We start from the raw sequence: 20,885 nt of genomic DNA, 5'->3' as shown, positions 1-20,885 counted from the left end.
CGTGTACCGATTGATGGTCTGGCTGTAGTCCACGACCATTTTGTGTGATGCACGATGAATTGCACGAAAGACTCAGATTGGTACAACTGTGGCTTTATTACAGTCAGATGGCGAAATGGCTGATCAGAAGGAGGACACGCATATTTATACGGCTCCTTGTGGGCGGAGCTAGCCGGCAGGGGCTACCGGCAAACCTGTAGTGCAGGTCCTACCTTACATCCCCTAATACAGGTGCACACAGTGGTTTACCACAGGTCACTGTCTGTGCGGAGTCTGCACATTCTCCCCATGTCTGTGTGGGTTTCCTCCGAGTGCTCCGCTTTCCTCCCACAAGTCCCGAAAAACGTGCTGTTAGGTGAATTAGACATTCTGAATTCTCCCTCTGTGTACCCAAACAGGCGCTGGAATGTGGCGACTAGGGGATTTTCACAGTAACTTCATTGCAGTGTTAATGTAAGCTTGCTTGTGACAATAATAAAGATTATTATTTGGTGCACCATTCTGCAGCCCCCCCCACCCGCGCACTCGCGCTACCATCCTCCAATTGGTTGGGAATCTAAGAATAGGAATGCTAATGCCATGGCTGAATTGAAGAACCATGCTTTGATAACAAATAGATTCACAAGCTGGGATATGCTTTTCTCACTGAGTGCAGATCCGTTTGGATAAAATTATACCTATGTTGCAGTACTTTTATCTCTCACACAAAGGATATTGCACAGGATCAAAGTTTAAATTATATAAACATGTATTCGAATATCTGTCAACATTTTAACATTTGTCTTTCTAGAAATAAGAAAACTAACAGCTAAGAGGAAAAATGTGGAGGGGAGGCTTGAGCGGCCGGGCCTCCTACAGAATTATGCAAATTACGGTTCACAGGTTTATGCACCGATCGCTCGAATTGGCCAGTTTCCAGATCAGAATTCGGAGCGTTTCATTGTGAAAAGTCGTTTTCTATCGACGTTTAATGGTAAATTAGTGTTACAGAAACTACAGACTGTGAATAATGTGTAATCTGTTATGGACTACTTTGTCATCTGAATATCCAGCAGGCTATCCTCAACAGTGTACAGTAATTTACAACCTTTTTCACGTTTGTTTATTGGATGTGGCCAATGCTGGCTCGACCAGCATTCATTGCTCTTCTCTAACTGCGCTTGAGAAGGTGGTAGTGAGTCACTTTCTTGAATCACTGCTGTCCATGTGATACAGAAATGCCTACTATGATGTTAGATGGGGAGTTCCAGGATTTTGATCCAGCCAGCGACCCTGTTGATGCTTTGCCTGCTACTCTGTGTTGCTTCCAGTTGCTATGTGCTGCTCCCCAAACACACCTTTGTCCAACTCACCTCCCCGACAGACATACTCAAAAGCCTCTCTCAGCCCCCTTGCATCTCCATTCACTCACTCAGCAGCTTCTCTTTATAACACACACCCCACTACATACTCATACAGCAGTCCTTCTTCCCAAACTCCCTTCCTCCACACATTCAGTAGCCAATCTTTCCCCCACACCACCCACCTGCTGAACAACTTTCAGAGACTGTTACTGACTGAGTATAGAGTGCTGGTCAGTCCTCCAGCTCCTTGTGGTTGAGCAGATTTGTCTGCAATTAGGCACAGGGAGCCAGCAGCAAGGACAGTGGGTAGCTTTCAACACCCACCACCCTTTGATTAGGCATGGAATGTCTTTGAATGAGGGCCCACGTCCACCCTGGGAGCCCAGAGCAACCACATCAGGGTGCATATCAGCAACTGCAGGATGAAGCCCTTAAGTGGGCCTTAATTGTCCACATTAGGACTTCAATTGGTGGCAACTGGGAAAGTTGTCCAAGCAGCTTCCTGTCATCAACTTAATTGGGGTTGAGATGGGAAATGCCAAATTAAATGCCCCCTCCTGTCACCAAACTCGCCACAGGGGAGGGTGCAAGATTCAACCCTTTGCTCTATTGCATAGAAATGAAAGATACAAAGTTACAAAATAGTGTGAGAATATAAGTTCCTCTTTTAAAAAAAAAATTGAATGGTATTTTTACTCCTAACAGATGCTTTTAGCTCCTTCGGACCTTAACTGTACATTTCAAATTTCTTTTAGGTTTACTAGAATTAGAGGAAGCGTTACCAGATTTTGTTACTCAACCACGTATACGAATTCAGAGACCAAAAAATACAACAAAGGATGGCCTCTTGAAATACGCTGCTCGACGAGAGATGGAGCTGGCCAAAATTCACAAGGTATATGTTTGTGGACAGGTGTTAGTTTGCGAGCTTGTTGGTTTCGTTTTTGAATTTTTTTTTTTAATTCACAGAAAAATATGAATAAAATAATTATTAATACTGTGGAGAATTCTCTGTTAAGGAGACAATGGGCGGGATTCTCCGACCCCCGCTGGGTCGGAGAATCGCCGGGGGACAGCGTGAATCCCGCCCCCGCCGGCTGCCGAATTCTCCGGCGCCGGGGATTTGGTGGGGGCGGGAATCGCACCACAGCCGGTCCCGCCGGCGTAAATTACAACAGGTACTTACCTACGGGACCTGGCTCCGCGGGCAGCCTCCGGGATACTCGGGGGGGGGGGCAGGAGGGGATGTGGCCCACAGTGGTCTGGCCCGCGATCGGAGCACACTGATCCACGGGCGGACCTGTGCCGTGGGGGCACTCTATTCCTCTGCGCCGGCCGGTGTAATGGTCCGCGATGGCCGGCGCAGAGAAGAATCCCCCTGCGCATGCGCTGGGATGACGCCAGCACACGCTGGTGCTCCCCTGCATGTGCCAACAAGCACCAGCCAGCGGAGGCCCTTCGGTGCCGGTTGGCGTGGTGCCAAGCACCTTCAGTGCCGGCCAGCACAGCACAAACCACTCCGGTGCCGGCCTAGCACCTGAATGTGCGGAGTGGTTCACGCCACTTCTTCACGCTGGAGTTGCCCACCTCACCGGTTCGCGGAGAATCTCGCCCAATGTTCTCCCGCCGGAGCTGAATTGCACCCGATTTGGAGTGCAAATCAGGAAGCAATTCCCAATCCTTAGCGGGTTCAGGGATGTGAGGAGCAGATTACCTACTAGTGGGATCTTGGGGAGTGGGAGCCTAGAAGGCCGCAATATAGGTGTTGGGAACCCGTGAGGCGGCAAGGTGAAAGATCTTCGTGGAAGTGTAAAGGGTGTGTGAAGGGGGTCAATGGGAGACATGAGGAAGCAGACTTGCCTTGGCTGCGCAAAGAATGTCATTCAATCTCTCCCTCAATGCCAGCAAAACTAAAGAGCTGGTCATCGACTTCAGGAAGCAAAGTACTGTACACACCCCTGTCAGCATCAACGGGGCTGAGGTGGAGATGGTTAGCAGTTTCAAATTCTTAGGGTGCACATCACCAAAAATCTGTCCTGGTCCACTCACGTCGACGCTATCACCAAGAAAGCACAACAGCGCCTATACTTCCTCAGGAAACTAAGGAAATTTGGCATGTCCACATTAACCCTTACCAACTTTTACAGATGCACTATAGAAAGCATCCTATCGGGCTGCATCACAGCCTGGTATGGCAACTGCTCGGCCCAGGACCGCAAGGAACTTCAGAGAGTCGTGAATACCGCCCATCCCTGCCTCCCATCCATGGACTCCATCTACACCTCCCGCTGCCGGGGGAAAGCGGGCAGCATAATCTAGGATCCCTCCCACCCGGCTTACTCACTTTTCCAACTTCTTCCATCGGGCAGGAGATACAGAAGTCTGAGAATACGCACGAACAGACTCAAAAACAGCTTCTTCCCCACTGTCACCAGACTCCTAAATGACCCTCTTATTGACTGACCTCATTAACACACCCTGTATGCTTCAACCGATGCCAATTCTTATGTAGTTACATTGTATATCTTGTGTTGCCCTATTATGTATTCTCATGTATTTTCTTGAATTTTGTTTAATTCCCTTTTCTTCCATGTACTGAATGATCTGTTGAGCTGCTTACAGAAAAATACTTTTCACTGTACCTCGGTACACGTGACAATAAACAAATCCAATCCAATCCAATCTTGCAGTACTGTTGCTCCATCTTCTTCTGCAGTGAACTGGCACACACTAAGGCTGTCACTGCCTCCCTGGCGGGGCTGGTGATCCTGATGGATGAACATATGCAGGAATAGGACATCTCGCCTCTGCTCCACAACGTCCGGGAGCTTGGTCAGGGCTGCCTCGGGGAATCTTGCTGCTGGCTTCTTGGTAACCATCCCCCTGATTGGATCTGAAACAAGCGGTGGGGATGGGTTTATAAGGAGTGCCCCACTGATCGCAGAGATTAAGTTGTCCAAGGGTGAGTGAATCACTGGCAGGCTGCCAGGAGTGATTCACAGGGTTAAAAAAATAATTGTTTTCTGTGAGATTTCCTGCTGGCGGGATGTGCACTGGTTTTCTCACCGGTATCAACATTTTGAGAAAATATGGTGAGATTTTGCCCGTTGTTTCTTCAACATTTATTATCCATGGCATAATATTACAGTAGTCCCCCGTTATACCGCGCTCCGCAATACCGCGGTTCGCGATATACGGCGGGGGGGCTTATGGACCCCAACTTACTCGCAACAGCCGGGTGCTGTCAGCTTCCCTCTCCGGATCAAAGTGAGCCGGCCGCTGAAGTTCGCCACCTCTGCCGGAACAATTCACCAGCTTGACTCGGGACGGGCGGTGGGGCAGTGCACGGGAGGAGGAAGGAATGGGAAACGCAGCCCCTGGATCGTCCCGCACATGGATCGTCCCGCACAGCGATCTAGCTCCTCAAGACCAGAATCCTTAGCACCGTCAGCAACGCAGAGGAATAGGCTGCCGCTATGTGTGGATGTAGCCTGGGGTGGGAGGGTGGTGTAACGGAGCCAAGGTGGAGCCCTTGCACCCCAGGAGCATGGGCGTGAAGCCCAAGTTGCCTTGGCCAAACAGGCGCGAGCACTCTTGCTGTCTGTATTGTACAACATTCGGCCGAGTCCCCAATCCTTCTGCCCTCAGATGAAAACGAAGCCAAGGACGATCCTCTTCGAAGAGAAGGGGGGCCAGAACGTGACGCCAGGTTGTGCGCGAAGAGGCTAGACGGCTGTGGACCCCAACTTACTCGAAACAGCAGGGTGCTGCCAGCTTCCCTCTCCGGATCAAAGTGAGCCGGCCGCTGAAGCTGACACTGCCGGCTGATTGGACATTTCACATCGTGGATATCCGCGGCTCGGATGTAACGCGGGTGGCTGTCTTGGACCCCAACACCCGCGTTATAACGGGGGACTACTGTATTCTCATATGACCTTCAACAATCTATCCTTCCAAATCAATAAAAGCAAAATACTGTGGATGCTGGAGATCTGAAATAAGAACAGAAAGTGTTGGGAAAACTCAGCAGGTCTGGAAGCATAAACGGAGTTAATATTTTGAGTCCAATAGGATTCTTCGAAGGAACCTTCCAAATCATTTGGGCGTACTGCCTGAATGATGATTTTGTCTTTCTGTTTCCTGACTTGGCCCCCAAAGGCATCTCTTTGTCTGATGACAGCAGTTTCACCAATTCCTCTTCATGCTTTTATAACTCACACGTTTATGACCATTCTCTTCTCTATTTTTTAATCAATCTCAAGTTACTTTTTACTTCTTAACTTTTAGGTGTTCAAGAATTTTTAATAGTTTTGCTTCAGTTTTCATTTTGGATTTTCATCCAGCATAATGGGGGTGCATTTTATGGTGCACCATGATCCTCACCCCCAGCTAAAAGTCAGTGTGAAGATGCCTGCCAATGATGGCCATGGCTGTCCCACAGCCATTTAACATTTAACATTGCAATAATTGCAATAAAACAAGACTCCCACTTCTTTGTTGGGAGGAAGCCCCATCTTGGAGAGCTGCCAGCCAGTTGGATGGCCAGCAGTTCTGTAATCCCAGCAGAGCAGCCGTGAGCGTTCTGTTGTCTTGTCCTTGCAATGATTCATACAGAACTGCTGATGACTTACTTAGAATGATGATTTATTCGTTAACATGTTGAAGGATAACGTACAGAATGCTATATAGAATAGGTTGCTCTGGAGCTACCCGATGTGCAACTGTCCTTGTGTATGCCTTGTTATAACTGACGATAGCCGGATTTCACTTGACTGATGTCTAACGCCACCTGCTGGTGGGGGGTCACTTTGCTGCGTGTATACAATATTATTCACAGGCATATTGCCTCATTCCCCCTTTGGAGATGTTGATCTTTATACAGAAATAATGATTAATAACTTTACACATGTGGCTTATGTATAAACAGATTTAACTAATGCGTCCATGGACATTGATATGCCTGCTAGATGTGGTGTCCTTGGGCAAAGCTCATTATGCCTTCCTCTGGGCTCTTGTTAGCTTTTTTGAAGACTGTTTTCCGTGCCGGTCTTTTATGTTTTAGCCTATTTAGGCGATGCACCGTGAAACTTGGTATTTCTGTAGGCCATCCCGATGTCTTCAGCTCCTTCCATTTCTTTGATCGATACTGTTGGCTGCTGCGATGCTCTGTGCTGCCGCGATGCTCTCTGCTGCTGCTCTGTTGCATGGTCTCCAGCCTGTCAGTCACATTGTCTACCTCCTTTCTTGCTGTCCTCGCTGGGACTCACAGTATCCCCCACTCTCCTTCTCTTCCTCGCTTTTGTTTTTAGTGGCAATTTGCAATCGCTCCTGCTATCTTTTTTGCGAGCTATCTTTTGAGTGCATTTCATCTTTGGTTTAGCTTTGGTAGCACCCATCTTGTCACTGGCCTGTGCCATGGCATCAGTGTGTTGTTGGTTGTCTGCAGAGATGTCTCATGTTGGCATGCTTCAGAGGGACTGTTCAGTGGTAGTTAAGTCAGCACCTTCCGTGACCAGCTGCAGAGTCTCAAATTCTGGTTTCTGGGATGGATTACCCTCTGATGTCTGGATTGCCCCACATTCTGGTATCTGGGTAGGATTAGCATAGTCAGCACTGGGCATTGCGCTTTCATCTTGTGCTTGAGCCCCAAGTGATGGCTCCTCGTTAATCGATATCACTATACAAGCGTCATCTTTTTCAGATAGCCCAGGTGGGGACGCATTCTCATCGTATGATCGTAACATCCAACACCGTGGAACTGCATCCAGGTTCAGCATCAACTTTCTTTGTGGCACTGCATACGGATGCAGGCCATGGTTCATCCCTATACTGGATAATGATGTATGTATCACTTGTTGCCGTGGAACTGCACGTGGATACCGTCATTTTCTCTTCAAACTCCCCCTGTGGTGGAATGGCCTCGTGTTTCGGGAAGTTAACTTCGTCATGGGGCTTTGATGGTTCCCCCTATGCTTCTGGAGCTAGATTCTCCAGAATTGGTACAATATTTTCAGTTGTTTCGTAGCTACATCAGTTTCGCCTGAGGTGTCTGCTGCTGCAATCTTGCTGTCCATTTCTACGTGCACCATCTCGGAGTATTCGCACTGCTCGAGGTCCGGCATAGGCTAGGCATCTCTTGTGATCACCTCATCATTCCCACCATTCCCAAAGTAGCGCTGCACAGGCTCCCTCACTGAGTGCCATTTCTCCTGCGGAACAGCTTTACTAGTGTTTTATATTCGTCCAACTCCGGTTCATCATCCAGACCTTTGCTTACTTCATTGTCTGGATAGACTTCATAAGATTCATCATTCAATGTACTCATCTTCGGAGTCTGTCATCAGCAAAGACTTCTCCTGTAAAATACGACATTGCACATGGAAACAGGATTCGACCAATTTCAAAGTCAGCAGCAAGTCTTCCTGGAGAACTTTTATTTAATATTCCATGCTGCGGAGCTTCTGGTGAACTGAAGAAATTGAAGAATGAGTCATTGGTACAATTTTCGTAACTGTTTTGCGAGTGCTCCAACCATTATGCTTCAGTTTCATTTTGATGGCCTTCAAAGTGACAGTTTTTCCGGTTTTCCATCTGACCTGGCACCCGGTGCATCCAGTGATTTCTGGTTCATCACAAAGTGAGAATTCCCACTTGTCTGGCCGCAATTCCAGCTGGTACGCTTTATTAATTACCTCGTTTGTAAATATTAATTTGGCACAAACGTAAACTCCAGAGTGAAGCTCATTGGCTGTGTACACTCTGAACATTTAACATTCACATCTTGTAGATGCTTTAATATGGGCTCGACATGCTACTGTATCATGTCACTGAGTATGTACATCTTCTTGAAGACTGTTAACCAGAAGTCTGGAATTCCCTTTGGCTCTTCCAGCTCCTCTTGGATTTGTCATCTTTCCCTGGACCTTCTCTTGCTTCTCATCGAGTGAGTGTACCAGCATATCTCATTGCAAATCGCAGTAACCATCTGGCCACTCGGTGTCTGGACCATACAGCCACTCGCGACCATTGAGAAGGGTTACGTCACATGTTTCTGTTGGACTGCTTTTGGCCCGTTTCTGAAATTCGATCAATAAAGAACTGCTCTTTTAGAGGCATCTCCTCCATTGCATTAACTGCTCTAATTTGGTCCATTGAAGGACGTGAAAAACATTGTTTCATGAAATTATTCGTTTGGCCGCACTAGGAGCATACATTTCCATATCCTGGACATTATCATGGGCCATGTCGGTTGCCAAATTTCTGGCACAAGATGGCGGCTCCTGTCGTCTGCTTAAAATGGCTGCCCACACTGGAGACCACTTTTCTTATTGAACTGCATCACTGTGCTGATGGTGCGGGCGTCTTCCTCCATGATGGTGGCAAAATGTTTCGAGCTGAATGTGCTGATTTGCTGTGCAGCCAACTCACCCACAAGTCAAATCTTAATTGCTTTATCCAATATCAAATCTTCTTTCCACACCAATCTCTCACTGAGCTTGTCATTTGACATGCCAAATACTATTTGGTTGCGGATCATTGAAGATTTCAGATTACTGAAATTGAGGACTGGGCCTTCAGCCTCTAGTCAGTGACAAAACTGTTGAAAGATTCGCCAGGTTTCTGTGTTCGCTTACGGAAAATATATCTCTCATATGTCTCGTTATTTTTGAGAGAGCAATGCCGATCAAAGTACTTGATTGTATCTCTTGCTTTCCTCTTCGCAATCAAAAGCAACTGTGTTGTAGATTTTGATAGCTTGTGGACCTGCCACCGTGAGCAGCAACACAATGTGCCTCTCGTCAGGCTGTGCCTGCAGACCAATGGTTAGAGCTTAAACTGCTATTTGAAAACTTGCCAGTTTTCATCTACATTACCCAATACTTGAGCTGATGGGGTGCTTTTAAACCCTCCATCTCGAGCTTCACTGTCTTTTATTTTGTTGAGTTGCCACGGGCCATAGTTTACCAGGTTGATTGAATCTTCTTTTTTCTGTTTTTGCTGTGTCCTTAAATGTTCAACACTCTTGGTACCACGTTGTGTTCTGTTGTCTTGACCTTGCAATGATTCATAGTGAACCTGCTGATGACTTACTTAGAATAATTTTATTTGTTAACACATGGAAGGATAACCTACAGAATGCTATACAGACTAGGTTGCTCTGGAATTATCCAATGTACGACTCTCCTTGTATATGCCTTATTACCAACTGTTGATAGCCGGATGCCACCTGACTGATGTCTGACGCCACCTGCTGGTAGGAGGTCGCATTGCTAAGTGTATGCAATATTTTTCACAGGCATATCACCACGATGGCCACTACTGGCATTACAGGCAACCCCACAATGCCAAGGAGTGCAGACATGTATGGTGTTGGGTAACACATTGAAGGGGTGGGATCAAGTGGCTATATGTGGATTAAAGGGAGAGATAACCTGGGGGTGGGGGTGGGGGTGGGGGAGGGGGACGGACGTTGCCTTCAATGGGCCAAGGGGGCCAAGAAAGGAGGATTGGACCCTCCCCTCCCTCATTGTCAGACATTGGCCTGAGCTGAAGCTGCCAGGCTTCCTGCGTGGTGTGGCTATTCCCCCTATCACAGATAAAATACTAGTGGGGGAAGGATGAGACCCTTAAGTCACCATTAATTGACCACTTTAAGGCCTCGATAGGCCCAAGGGTGGGTGGGCTGCCCAAAGCCTTCCCCGCCATCTGTAACGTTTCTGACTGGTTGGGGCAGATGAGTAGATGGCAGGAAGGCACAATGCTGCATTTTGTGAACCTACTGCCTTCACATCTGCTGGCGGGGTAGTAATGAAATTCAGCCATTAATTAATTTCTCCTGAACATAGTAGGCCTGTTATGTAACATTAGATTTTTTTAAATGGTTAATTTTCAAGAGCTAATCACAAAATCTATATGTGCAAGTGTCTATTTTTCTGATTCAGTTTCACTTCCATCAGGTGTCCGTGGTTTGTTTTGGCAGTTTACAGTATGAACACACGTTTGCATGTATACCATACACATCTTTATCTCTGAATTTAAGCATTGTTTTTCTGTCAACAATATTTCTGTTGACATCTCATTCAAGCTGTTACAATTATAATGCCCATTTTTCTTTTGCAGGTACATACATTTCAATTGGCAAGAGTTTCAAACCCTTTCCCATGTAGTTTCAATACTGACCTAGCCAGCAGTCCATTTTCCAGCCTCCGTAAGCTTGAACTCATTCAAAACTATGCTACTTCTATTCTAACCAAACAAACCAAATTTTTCCCATGGAGGTGGGACACCGGTTTGTTTTCAGGTCACAAATCAGCCTCCAATGACAAATAGATTAAAGTTTAAAATGCTGCAGCACTAACCCCTTAATTGGTATGACCTGTTCATCGAAGCCTACTCGTGACAATAAGCGATTTTCATTTCATTTTCATTTAGAGCCACTGGGGGCAGGAATGGAAGTTGATCAGATTAAGTGGATGACTCAATTAGGCACACCATGGCAGCCATCACTGAGGCTGCTGATTGTCCATGGGAAGAAATTTGTTGATTGTCCCAAAGCCTTTCAGGGCACCAGAGGGATATTATTGGGGAGCTGGAGGCCTAGGACCTGGGGCAGAGCCATTTGCTTCAACAATGGCAACCTTGATCAAGCATTAGAGATTGTGTGAGAAAGGAGGGAAGTCCTCTTCCCTGAGGATGGCTAAGGAGGCCATCTCATTGCGAAGCAGGGGCACCTCTCTGGTCAGCATCATCTCCTCTTCTTCTGCCCCTCTTCTTCCTCCTCCCTTCAAGTCTCTAGTTCCTTCTCCATGGATGAGCTGTCTTCTTCCAAGAGAAAAGGTGGGTTAGATGTGGGTTAGAGGGAGAGATAACCTGGAGGTGGGGGAGGGACGTTGCCTTCATTGGGCCCAGGGGGCCAGGAAAGGAGGATTGACCCCACCCCCGAGCAACTTGCAACTTCGTGCAATATCAAGTTCATATCAAGTTCCTCTATCTGCTCTTTCAAAATTAATCTTTTCAAGCCGAGGCTTTTCCCCCTTCTCAGCAAATCGGACCTACCTCCTCCACTCTGAGCAGCATTTCTGCCCAACACCCCTCCAAAAGATTGTTTCCACTTCTCCTTCATCTTCCTCCTCTCTTCACCCTCTGTCTCTTCATTCCCCTCTTAAATTCTGTCACTTTCATCGGTCAAGTTGTTTTGCAAATATTAGCAGTGCTACAGAGCTTTGATTAAATAAATATGTTATACATTAAGAAAGCGAAATACCTTATGATTCACTGATGTTTAATCTAGATCATTAAAGAATTGGGGATAATACTGTAACTTTACAGATTTTGTATGCATAAATTTCAGGCCATACGGGAAGCAAAATTCAAAGGAGAAAAGCCAGAAAAGCCACTCCGCTTTCTGTTCAAGATTTTAAAACCTGTTCGTCGTCCTCCAACACCCACAGTTGTGCCACCACCTGCGGTAAGAGAAAAAAATCAAAATACTATCCTTTATTTTCCTATACTATTATCTTCAAAATGAAGAATTAAGAAAAATAAAATGTACTTGCGCTGGTCGACATAAAGCTTAACCAGAAGGGCAAATCGTGATGGCAACAGAAAGGTTGACCAATTAGGTTCCCAAATGAAAGAAAGATGCAACTTTTCCAGCTTTACCATATATCGCTTACATTGGTCGAGTGACCTGGTGATTTTACTCAATTTGGCAGCTCAGTGGATTTAAGTAATTTCAATTGATTGGACACTGGCAAGAGTGACCCTCTGCATTTTGCAAAATACACCAGTGTGCTGACAATTGTCCACCTCTGTCATGGCATGGAAAACGAGATAAAAATTATGCTGATAGTATCCTGGGTTAGATGATAAAGGTCTCCTTAAACTGTAGGAAACTGAGGCAGTCACCTGGATAATTTGTAAGTGTGCATGCCAGAGTTGCATTACAAGTTATATAAATGACAGTGTAATGTACAGCCTGGAACAGACTTCGTGCAATATGTTCATATCAAATTCCTCTAATGCTCTTTCAAAACAAATTGTTTAGCCATCTGTTACTGAACAGATAAATGTGCTAAGTTTTTATTTGACGCTATTGTACAATGTAATTTCTAAGCTGGTTGTAACTCCCCTATCTTTCCTTCTCCACTAATATTCTTCGAAGAACTGCACCTTTCATTCATTAAATTTGAATTTACCAGGATTGTATTATTGAAATAACGTGAGAAACTATTCAAAGACATTTAAGAAGCACTGTTAATTGAGCCCTGAATCTCTATTAGGGGCTGGTTTAGCACAGTGGGCTAAACAACTGGCTTGTAATGCAGACGAAGGCCAGCAGCGTGGGTTCAATTCCGGCCTCCCCGAACAGGTGCCAGAATGTGGGGACTAGGGGCTTTTCACAGTAACTTCATTGAAGCCTACTTGTGACAATAAGTTATTATTATTATTATTATTAATATTTAAAAAAATGCTGGACAGGTGTGGCACTTTGAAGGTGTTGCACTCGAAGGTGGAGCTGTGTACATAGTTACATGGCATAATGTTGCATGACAGGGCCACCTTAAGGAAAAGAGTAGTAATTCACCTTTGCATCCATGCAGCAAATTTTGAAAGGTTATTGAAGAAACCTGAGGAACCATTTTTTTTTTTTTTTAATAAACAATTTTATTGAGGTAGTTTTTGGCTTTATAAACAGTTACAGACATCATCAGAAAGGAAGCAAAAAAGGCAAAAATGTGCAAACATCCACGTTCTTTCAATACTTCCACCGTAACATATTGCACAAGCCCGCTCCCCTCCCACCGGTACTACCCGCCATATTTTCCCTCCTACTCTACTCTAACCCCCCCCTGCTGACGCTCACTCTCCCGCAAAGAAGTCAATAAATGGTTGCCACCTCCGGGTGAACCCCTGCACAGAACCCCTCAAGGCGAACTTGATTTTTTCCATCCCCAGGAAACTCGACATGTCCGCAAGCCACCACTCCGTCTTCGGGGGCTTTGAGTCCCTCCACGCCAATAATATTCGTCGCCGGGCTATCAGGGAAGCAAAGGCCAGCACATCGGCCTCTTTCTCCCCCTGGACGCCCGGGTCTTCCGAAACACCAAAAATTGCCACCCCTGGGCTCATCACCACCCTTGTTTTTAGCACCTGGGACATGACCCCCGCAAATCCCTCCCAGTACCCCCTCAGCTCAGGGCATGCCCAAAACATGTGAACATGGTTCGCTGGTCCTCCCGCGCACCTAGCGCATTTGTCCTCTATCCCGAAAAATTTGCTCATCCGAGCCACCGTCATATGGGCCCGGTGAACGACCTTAAATTGGATCAGCCCGAGCCTAGCACATGTCGCGGTCGAGTTTACCCTACTCAGGGCCTCTGCCCACAGCCCATCCTCCATTTCCCCGCCTAGCTCCTCCTCCCATTTAAGTTTCAGTTCCTCTGTCTGGGACCCTTCCTCCCTCATGAGCACCTTATAAATACCCGAGACTCTACCCTCCCCTTCATCCCTCCCAGAGACTATTCTGTCTAGGATCCCCATTGGCGGGAGGCGCGGGAAAGATGGGACCTGTCTACGAACAAAGTCCCGCAACTGTAGGTATCTAAAATCATTTCCCCTTACCACCCCAAATTTCTCCTCCAAGCTCCTCAAACTCGCGAAGCTCCCTTCCAGGAACATATCACCCACCCTTCCCGCCCCTGCTCGCCGCCATACTCTGAACCCCCCATCCATACTGCCGGGGGCAAACCGATGGTTGTCGCAGATTGGCGCCCAGACAGACGCCCCCATCTCCCCCACATGCCTCCTCCACTGGCCCCATATCCGCAGGGTCGCCACCACTACCGGGCTGGTGGTGTACTTGGCCGGCGGCAGCGGTAGAGGAGCCGTGACCAGGGCTTCCAAACTGGAGCCCCTGCACGAAGCCGCCTCCACCCGCTCCCAAATAGACCCCGTACCCACCATCCACTTCCTTATCATAGCGATGTTGGCCGCCCAGTAATAATTGACCAGACTCGGCAAAGCCAGCCCTCCCTCGCTGCGGTTCCTCTCCAACATCGCCTTCTTTACCCGCGGAGACTTTCCCGCCAAGACAAAGCTCATGATCAGCCCGTTAACTCTTTTGAAGAAGGACTGTGGGATAAAGATCGGGAGGCACTGAAAAATAAACAAAAATCGAGGGAGGATTATCATCTTTACAGTCTGCACCCTCCCTGCCAGCGACAGCGGGAGTGCATCCCATCTCCGAAACTCTCCCTTCATTTGCTCCACCACCCTGGCCAAATTTAACTTATGCAGCCTGCCCCAGTCTCGTGCCACCTGGATTCCCAAATACCGGAAATTTTCCTCAACCAGCCTAAACGGTAGCCCTCTCAATCTGTTCTCCTGGCCCCTTGCCTGGACCACAAACATTTCACTCTTGACCGTATTTAATTTGTATCCTGAGAACTGGCCGAACTCCCTCAGCATTCCCAGTATAGTTCCCATCCCGGCCACTGGGTCCGACACGTACAGGAGCAGGTCGTCTGCATAAAGAGAAACCCTGTGTTCAACCCCGCCCCTCACCATCCCCTTCCAACCCTCTGCGGCTCTCAGCGCCATCGCCAGCGGCTCTATGGCCAGCGCAAACAGCAGCGGGGAGAGCGGGCAGCCCTGCCTAGTCCCTCGGTACAACCTAAAGTACTCCGACACTTCTCTGTTAGTCCTGACGCTGGCCCTCGGGGCCTGATATAATAATTTGATCCAATCCACCAATCCCTCCCCGAACCCAAACCGTCCGAGCACCTCCCATAGATAGTCCCACTCTACCCGGTCAAAGGCCTTCTCGGCGTCCATTGCCACCACTACCTCCACCTCTCTACCCGCCGGGGGCATCATTATCACGTTGAGCAATCTCCTCAGATTGGCCGCCAGCTGCCGACCTTTAACGAACCCAGTTTGATCCTCCCCAATCACCTCCGGTACACAGTCCTCCATTCTCCCCGCCAGTACCTTTGCCAGGAGCTTGGCGTCTACATTAATCAGGGAGATTGGCCTGTAGGACCCGCACACCTCCGGGTCTTTACCCCGCTTCAATATCAGAGATATGGTGGCTCTGAGGAACCATTTTTAAAAAACAAAATGCATACCCTTGGAAATCAATTTAAAAGTTAAAAACCAATGGGCATGACAGTTTGAGCCTTGGCCAAATGCGCAGTTGAGAGAGGTGGACATATGAACCCCACTAAGCAAAATAAGAACTAAAAAAAGGTTTTGGAAAGATAAACTGAAGTTGTAGGGAAGATGAAATAACGTCTTGTGAGCAAGAAACTGTAACATCTGATGAGTAAGGTGAAGCCCCTGAGCATGTTCAGAAGAGGTGAAAGGAAGAAGTCGATTAATGTTCACAATAAATTAACAGCAGCATTGAGAGGATTCTAAATTTAATACTAAAGCATAAACAAATTCGACCCACTCTCTCTCTCGCTGTCTTATTCCCACCTCTAACCCGTTCACACACTCCTCTTCTTTCCCCACCTTTTCTCCAGTCAATTCTCTCTCAATCCTCCCCTTGTCAAAAGGTTGTTGATTTAAGTCCCACTCCAGGACTTGAGCATAAACATTTAGGCTAACATTCTCCAATGCTAAACTGAGTGAGTGCTTCAAAGGAGAGTAGGGGACTTGTATTTGTATCCTGTCCAATATTTATCCATAAGGCCATGAGAAATAGGAACTGCAGTAGACTGTTTGCCCCCCCCCCCCGTCTGCTCCACTATTCAATAGGATCATGGTTGATCCAACATTTCTCACATCCACTTTCCTGCTCTTTCCACATAACCCTGATCAAGAATCTATGCAACTCAACCTTAAATATGCACAAGGACTCTGTCCCCACAGCTTTCTGTGACATGGTGTTCCAAAGGTTCACAACCCTCTGAGAGAAGAAATTCCATTTAATCTCAGTCTTAAATGGGCACCCCTTTTATTCTGAGACGAGACCCTCTGGTCCTAGACTCTCCCATGAGGGGAAACATCCTTTCAGCATTTATACTTGTCAAACTCCTTAGAATATGTTTCAATTAAATCACCTTTCATTCTTCTAAATTCCAATGACTAGAGTCTCAACCTGTTCAATCTCTGCCAAACTGTGCCGGGGATAGTGCCGGGTGGCATGACCCTCTCACCCCAAGGGCTATACTTACTCTGCACCCCCTGGGGGTTGCCCTTGACTGATTCACATTTTTCAGAACCTGTTGTATGAATATTCAGTCAGGGGGGTGGTGCAGTCCTGGAGGGCAGGTTCGCTAATGATATTATAATGTATTAAAATCTGCGGCGGAATTCTCATCATACTGCTGGTGAGGAGTCTGGAAAAAGGAAATGATGATCTTGTTGGAGGAAATTGCACTTTCCGATTCTCAACAAACTTTCTGCCCATATTGCCGTTCTCACTGACTGCGAACGTGGGTTCAGAATCTCTCCCATTGTCCGTAATACATTTTGGGAGGTCCTGAAGTTGTGAAAGGTACTATATAATTGCAAGTTTTCTCCCCACCTATTCTCTTTGCCCTTCTTGCTCTTCTATATCCTTGTTTTTGCCTCTTTTCTTCATCACCACCTCTCTCTTTACTCTCCTTCTCATACCACTCTTCCTCTCCTCATCCCTTACCTTCCACCCCATTCTTCATCCCTCCAGATCTCCTTTAACTCAAGTGGGGTGGAATACAAATGTGAAGAAGCAGCCTTTCAATTATACATGAGACAATATCTGAAGTACAGCGTTTAGTTTTGAGTACCAAATCTCAGGAAAGATATATTGGTCTTGGGGAGGGTACAGCATAAATTCAACAGAATTATACTAAGGTTAAAGAGTTGAATTATGTGGTTAGATTGATTAAACTTCATAGCTTATAAATAAATAAAGGAGCATCTGGTTTTTGGGCCCTAATGCATGGCCTTGGGCCTCGTTGTTCTATTGCCTACGTTAGTTCCACCCATATTGGGTAGTGACAAACTACTCATGTCTGCAGCAGAAGTTAGGACCTATTTGTCAATGTAAAGGACGTCTGCTTGAGGTGCTCTCTCCAACAATGATTTGCCCAAGAGAGGATCAAGTAAAGAAAAATCAGGCCACTTTTAGTGTCATAGCAGTCCTCAATCTAGCTGGGCTTTCATAGACTGGGTCAGTGACCTGCAATCCAGGGAGACCGGGAGGACCTAGAGTTTAGGAAAATCAAGAGTGGGGTGGGTGGCGAATTAGGATTCAGGGCCTTGGCAAAGATGAAGGGTGCTCGGGGTCAAAAAATCAGGGTTCGGGCTAAGAAAGGGAAGATTGGGAATGATTAGGAGCATTCCTGACTCTGAAAATTGAAAAATTATTTATCTTCTTGATCAGCAGGTATCAGTAGTGCTAGATTTCGTAAGTACAACCCACAATCGCACTGGCTGCCTCAGAGCAAGCCAATTTTGGAGTGTCGACCTCAAGCATGTGTCAGCGCTTTACATTTGCAAATAAATGCCGAACAGTTGCTGCTGGCACAGGTAAAGGCAACCTGTTACTTGCCAATAGGTGGTCAGTGTACTTTAAAGAAACCTCAAAGTTGTGAGTGAAGTGAAGGGTTATTTGTTGGTGAGGCAATTCGATCGGGGGGGAGAACGTGATTCTGGCGAGCTGGGTTTTTAATGAGCGTTCATGATATGGAAATGCACGTAAATGTGGATCCCTCATGGATTAGTTGGAAATGTGACCTGTCATCAGCTCACCATAACAATTGGAAGTGGAAGATTCCAATTTATTTCCATGCCCGCAGCAACCTGACTTTTGCCATCACGCAAAGGTTTGAGCCCCTACCCACCACAAGACCTGCCAGGAAAATTCCACCCAATGATACTTAGTCTGATATGAAATACTGTCAGATAGTGGCCACCCTGACAAGGCCCTATTTCCGGCATACAACAAAATAAAGGACAAATGTTAATGCAGGATTCTAGATACACCTTCCATCAGAGCTTGCATTACAAAATACTAACTGTAAATGGTAGTTGTGTGATTTTGTGTATGCCTGATTTTGAGTGAGTGAGAAGAAAAGCCAGAAGTAAGGACTTGTTCCTATTTTTTCACCTTCCAATGCTTCCACTACATGATTATATGAAAAGATGAGTTTCCCCCCTCATGTAATGTAAAGACGGTATGTGTGGAATCTTGTGCAATTCAGGTGTGGTTCCTTGTAGCCTGTGCGATCTTCTCCAAGAAATAAATGCGCGGCGGCATGTGGCGCAGTGGATATCACTGGGATTGCGGCGCTGAGGACCTGGGTTTGAATCCCAGTCCTGGGTCACTGTCGGTGTGGAGTTTGCACATTCTCCCCATGTCTGCGTGGGTTTCACCCCCACAACCCAAAGATGTGCAGGTTAGGTGGATTGGCCACGCTAAATTGCCCCTTAATTGGAAAAAAAATAATTGGGTACTCTAAGTTTAAAAAAAATTTTTTTTTAAAGAAATAAAAGCAATTCTCAGAAATTTTAATGTGGAGATGCCGGCGTTGGACTGGGGTGAGCACAGTAAGAAGTCTTACAACACCAGGTTAAAGTCCAACAGGTTTGTTTCAAACACGAGCTTTCGGAGCACGGCTCCTTCTTCAGGTGAATGGAAAGGCTTGTTCCAGAAATTCCAGAAAGGCTTCTGGAACAAGCCTTTCCATTCACCTGAAGAAGGAGCCGTGCTCCGAAAGCTCGTGTTTGAAACAAACCTGTTGGACTTTAACCTGGTGTTGTAAGACTTCTTACAGAAATTTTAAGTCAAAGGAGAACATGCACAATGAATGGCAGGTGAAAAATTTGCAGTTCATCCAGATCAGTGGGTGATTCTACATTATGCTTCATGCCGCTAAGTTGCCAGGAGGGGAAAGATGAACCTTGCTGTGATGCCTTGCAATGTCATAGTGTGACTGACATAACTGTTAGAGACAATCAAATTTGCAAGAAATTTTAAACATACGAAAATTACAACTTGGATCCCACTCAGAACATGGTAGGTTTTTTTGATTACTCTGTGATAGGATGCATCTGTCAAAGTGGCTATTCAAATGATAAGTCTCATCTTTTCAGCAACACTGGATGCCATGAATGTGATGGCATAATGATGGAAAAGATGTTGCATGCCATCAACTAAACATTCACATCCGTTAGAATTTGGCGAATGCAAGTGCATCTCGAGGGTCACATTGGAGGTGGAGGGAGGCAGAATATTTCTCTTTGCCACCTCAAAGAACAAGTGGGAAGAGGAGGGAAAGGAAATAATTGAAAATTATATAGTACAGAAATTAATATTCCTAAAATAGAACAAATTATTCACCTCAACCACTGAATAAAAGCTGAATGATATTGGCCAGTGATTTTTTTATTGGATTTTTTGTTGCAATAAACAGTTTACTATTTCAAGGCAACAACTAAAAACATTGACTGCCTTAAGTTCCTCTGTGTATATTTTGTTTCCACTGCTTTTTTCAGTACTCAATGTAGTTTTACAAGTCTGCAGAATTTTGTCAAATATTTAATATGTTTTAATTAGTAAAACTTTATATAATTCCACTTAGCATCACATTTTAAACATTAGGACTATACCTCAAACTTTCTTCTTAAACCGAATGGGCTTGTGAAGAGAAAGATTTGATATGATGGACAATACCTTCACGAAGACAAACAATATCTGTTCCAATTTCTCTATTTAAGGGAGAAGAGGAAACCTACCTGGCTATCATTTACCTGCAGAAGTTAATAAGAGGAAGGACAGTTCAGAATATGGTATGTTTTTTTGGATTCTTTATACATTATGAAATGTTGATATCCATCCGGGCACACAGGGAGAGGAGCGAGAGGAGTGAGTGGGATAGACTGGTGGGGAAGATGCTGGAGGTAGATAGGAGGTACGCGGAGGCACCAGAGGAGGGATTGTTGGGGGCGAGGCGCAGCCTACAGGCTAAATTTGATTTGCTGACCACTAGAAAGGCGGAGGCACAGTGGAGGAAGGCACAAGGGGCAGTGTATGAACATGGTGAAAAGGCGAGTAGGATGCTGGCTCATCAGCTCCGCAAGCGGGATGCGGCTAGGGAAATTGCTGGAGTGAGAGATAAGAGTGGGAATGTGGTGCGGAAGGGGGTAGAGGTGAATGAGGTCTTCAAAGACTTTTACGGGGAACTGTACCGGTCGGAGCCAACGGTGGAGAGGAGGGGAATGGAGAGGTTTCTCGACGGGCTATCTTTCCCGAAGGTGCAGAAGGAGCAGGTGGAGGGGTTGGGGGTGCTGATTGAGCTGGAGGAGCTGGTTAAGGGAATCAGGCAGATGCAGTCAGGGAAGGCGCCGGGGCCGGATGGGTTCCCGGTGGAGTTTTACAAAAAGTTTGTGGACCTAGTGGGCCCCTTGCTGGTGCGGACACTTAATGAGGTGTGGGAAGGGGGGACTTTGCCCCCGACGATGTCGCGGGCGCTGATTTCTTTAATCTTAAAGAGGGACAAGGACCCCCAGCAGTGTGGTTCATACAAGCCCATATTTCTCCTTAATGTG

The 20,885-nt window shown here is 46.4% G+C and overlaps 1 protein-coding gene across 6 annotated transcripts in view; it reads left to right on the top strand.

Moving 5' to 3' along the window:
- cfap91 (cilia and flagella associated protein 91) overlaps window positions 1-20,885 on the top strand; it is a 157,560-nt gene that overhangs the window by 102,334 nt on the left and 34,341 nt on the right. For all 6 annotated transcript variants that reach the window (XM_038801921.1, XM_038801919.1, XM_038801917.1 and 3 more), the window contains exons 9-12: window positions 791-973; window positions 2,099-2,238; window positions 11,695-11,811; window positions 20,055-20,126. In XM_038801921.1, the coding sequence (XP_038657849.1) occupies window positions 791-973; window positions 2,099-2,238; window positions 11,695-11,811; window positions 20,055-20,126 (512 nt within the window). The remainder of the gene's footprint in view (window positions 1-790; window positions 974-2,098; window positions 2,239-11,694; window positions 11,812-20,054; window positions 20,127-20,885) is intronic.

The sequence above is a fragment of the Scyliorhinus canicula genome, chromosome 7, assembly GCF_902713615.1.
Source record: "Scyliorhinus canicula chromosome 7, sScyCan1.1, whole genome shotgun sequence".
Taxonomy (NCBI): Eukaryota; Metazoa; Chordata; class Chondrichthyes; order Carcharhiniformes; family Scyliorhinidae; genus Scyliorhinus; species Scyliorhinus canicula.
This window is presented reverse-complemented; position numbering and strand designations above follow the sequence as displayed.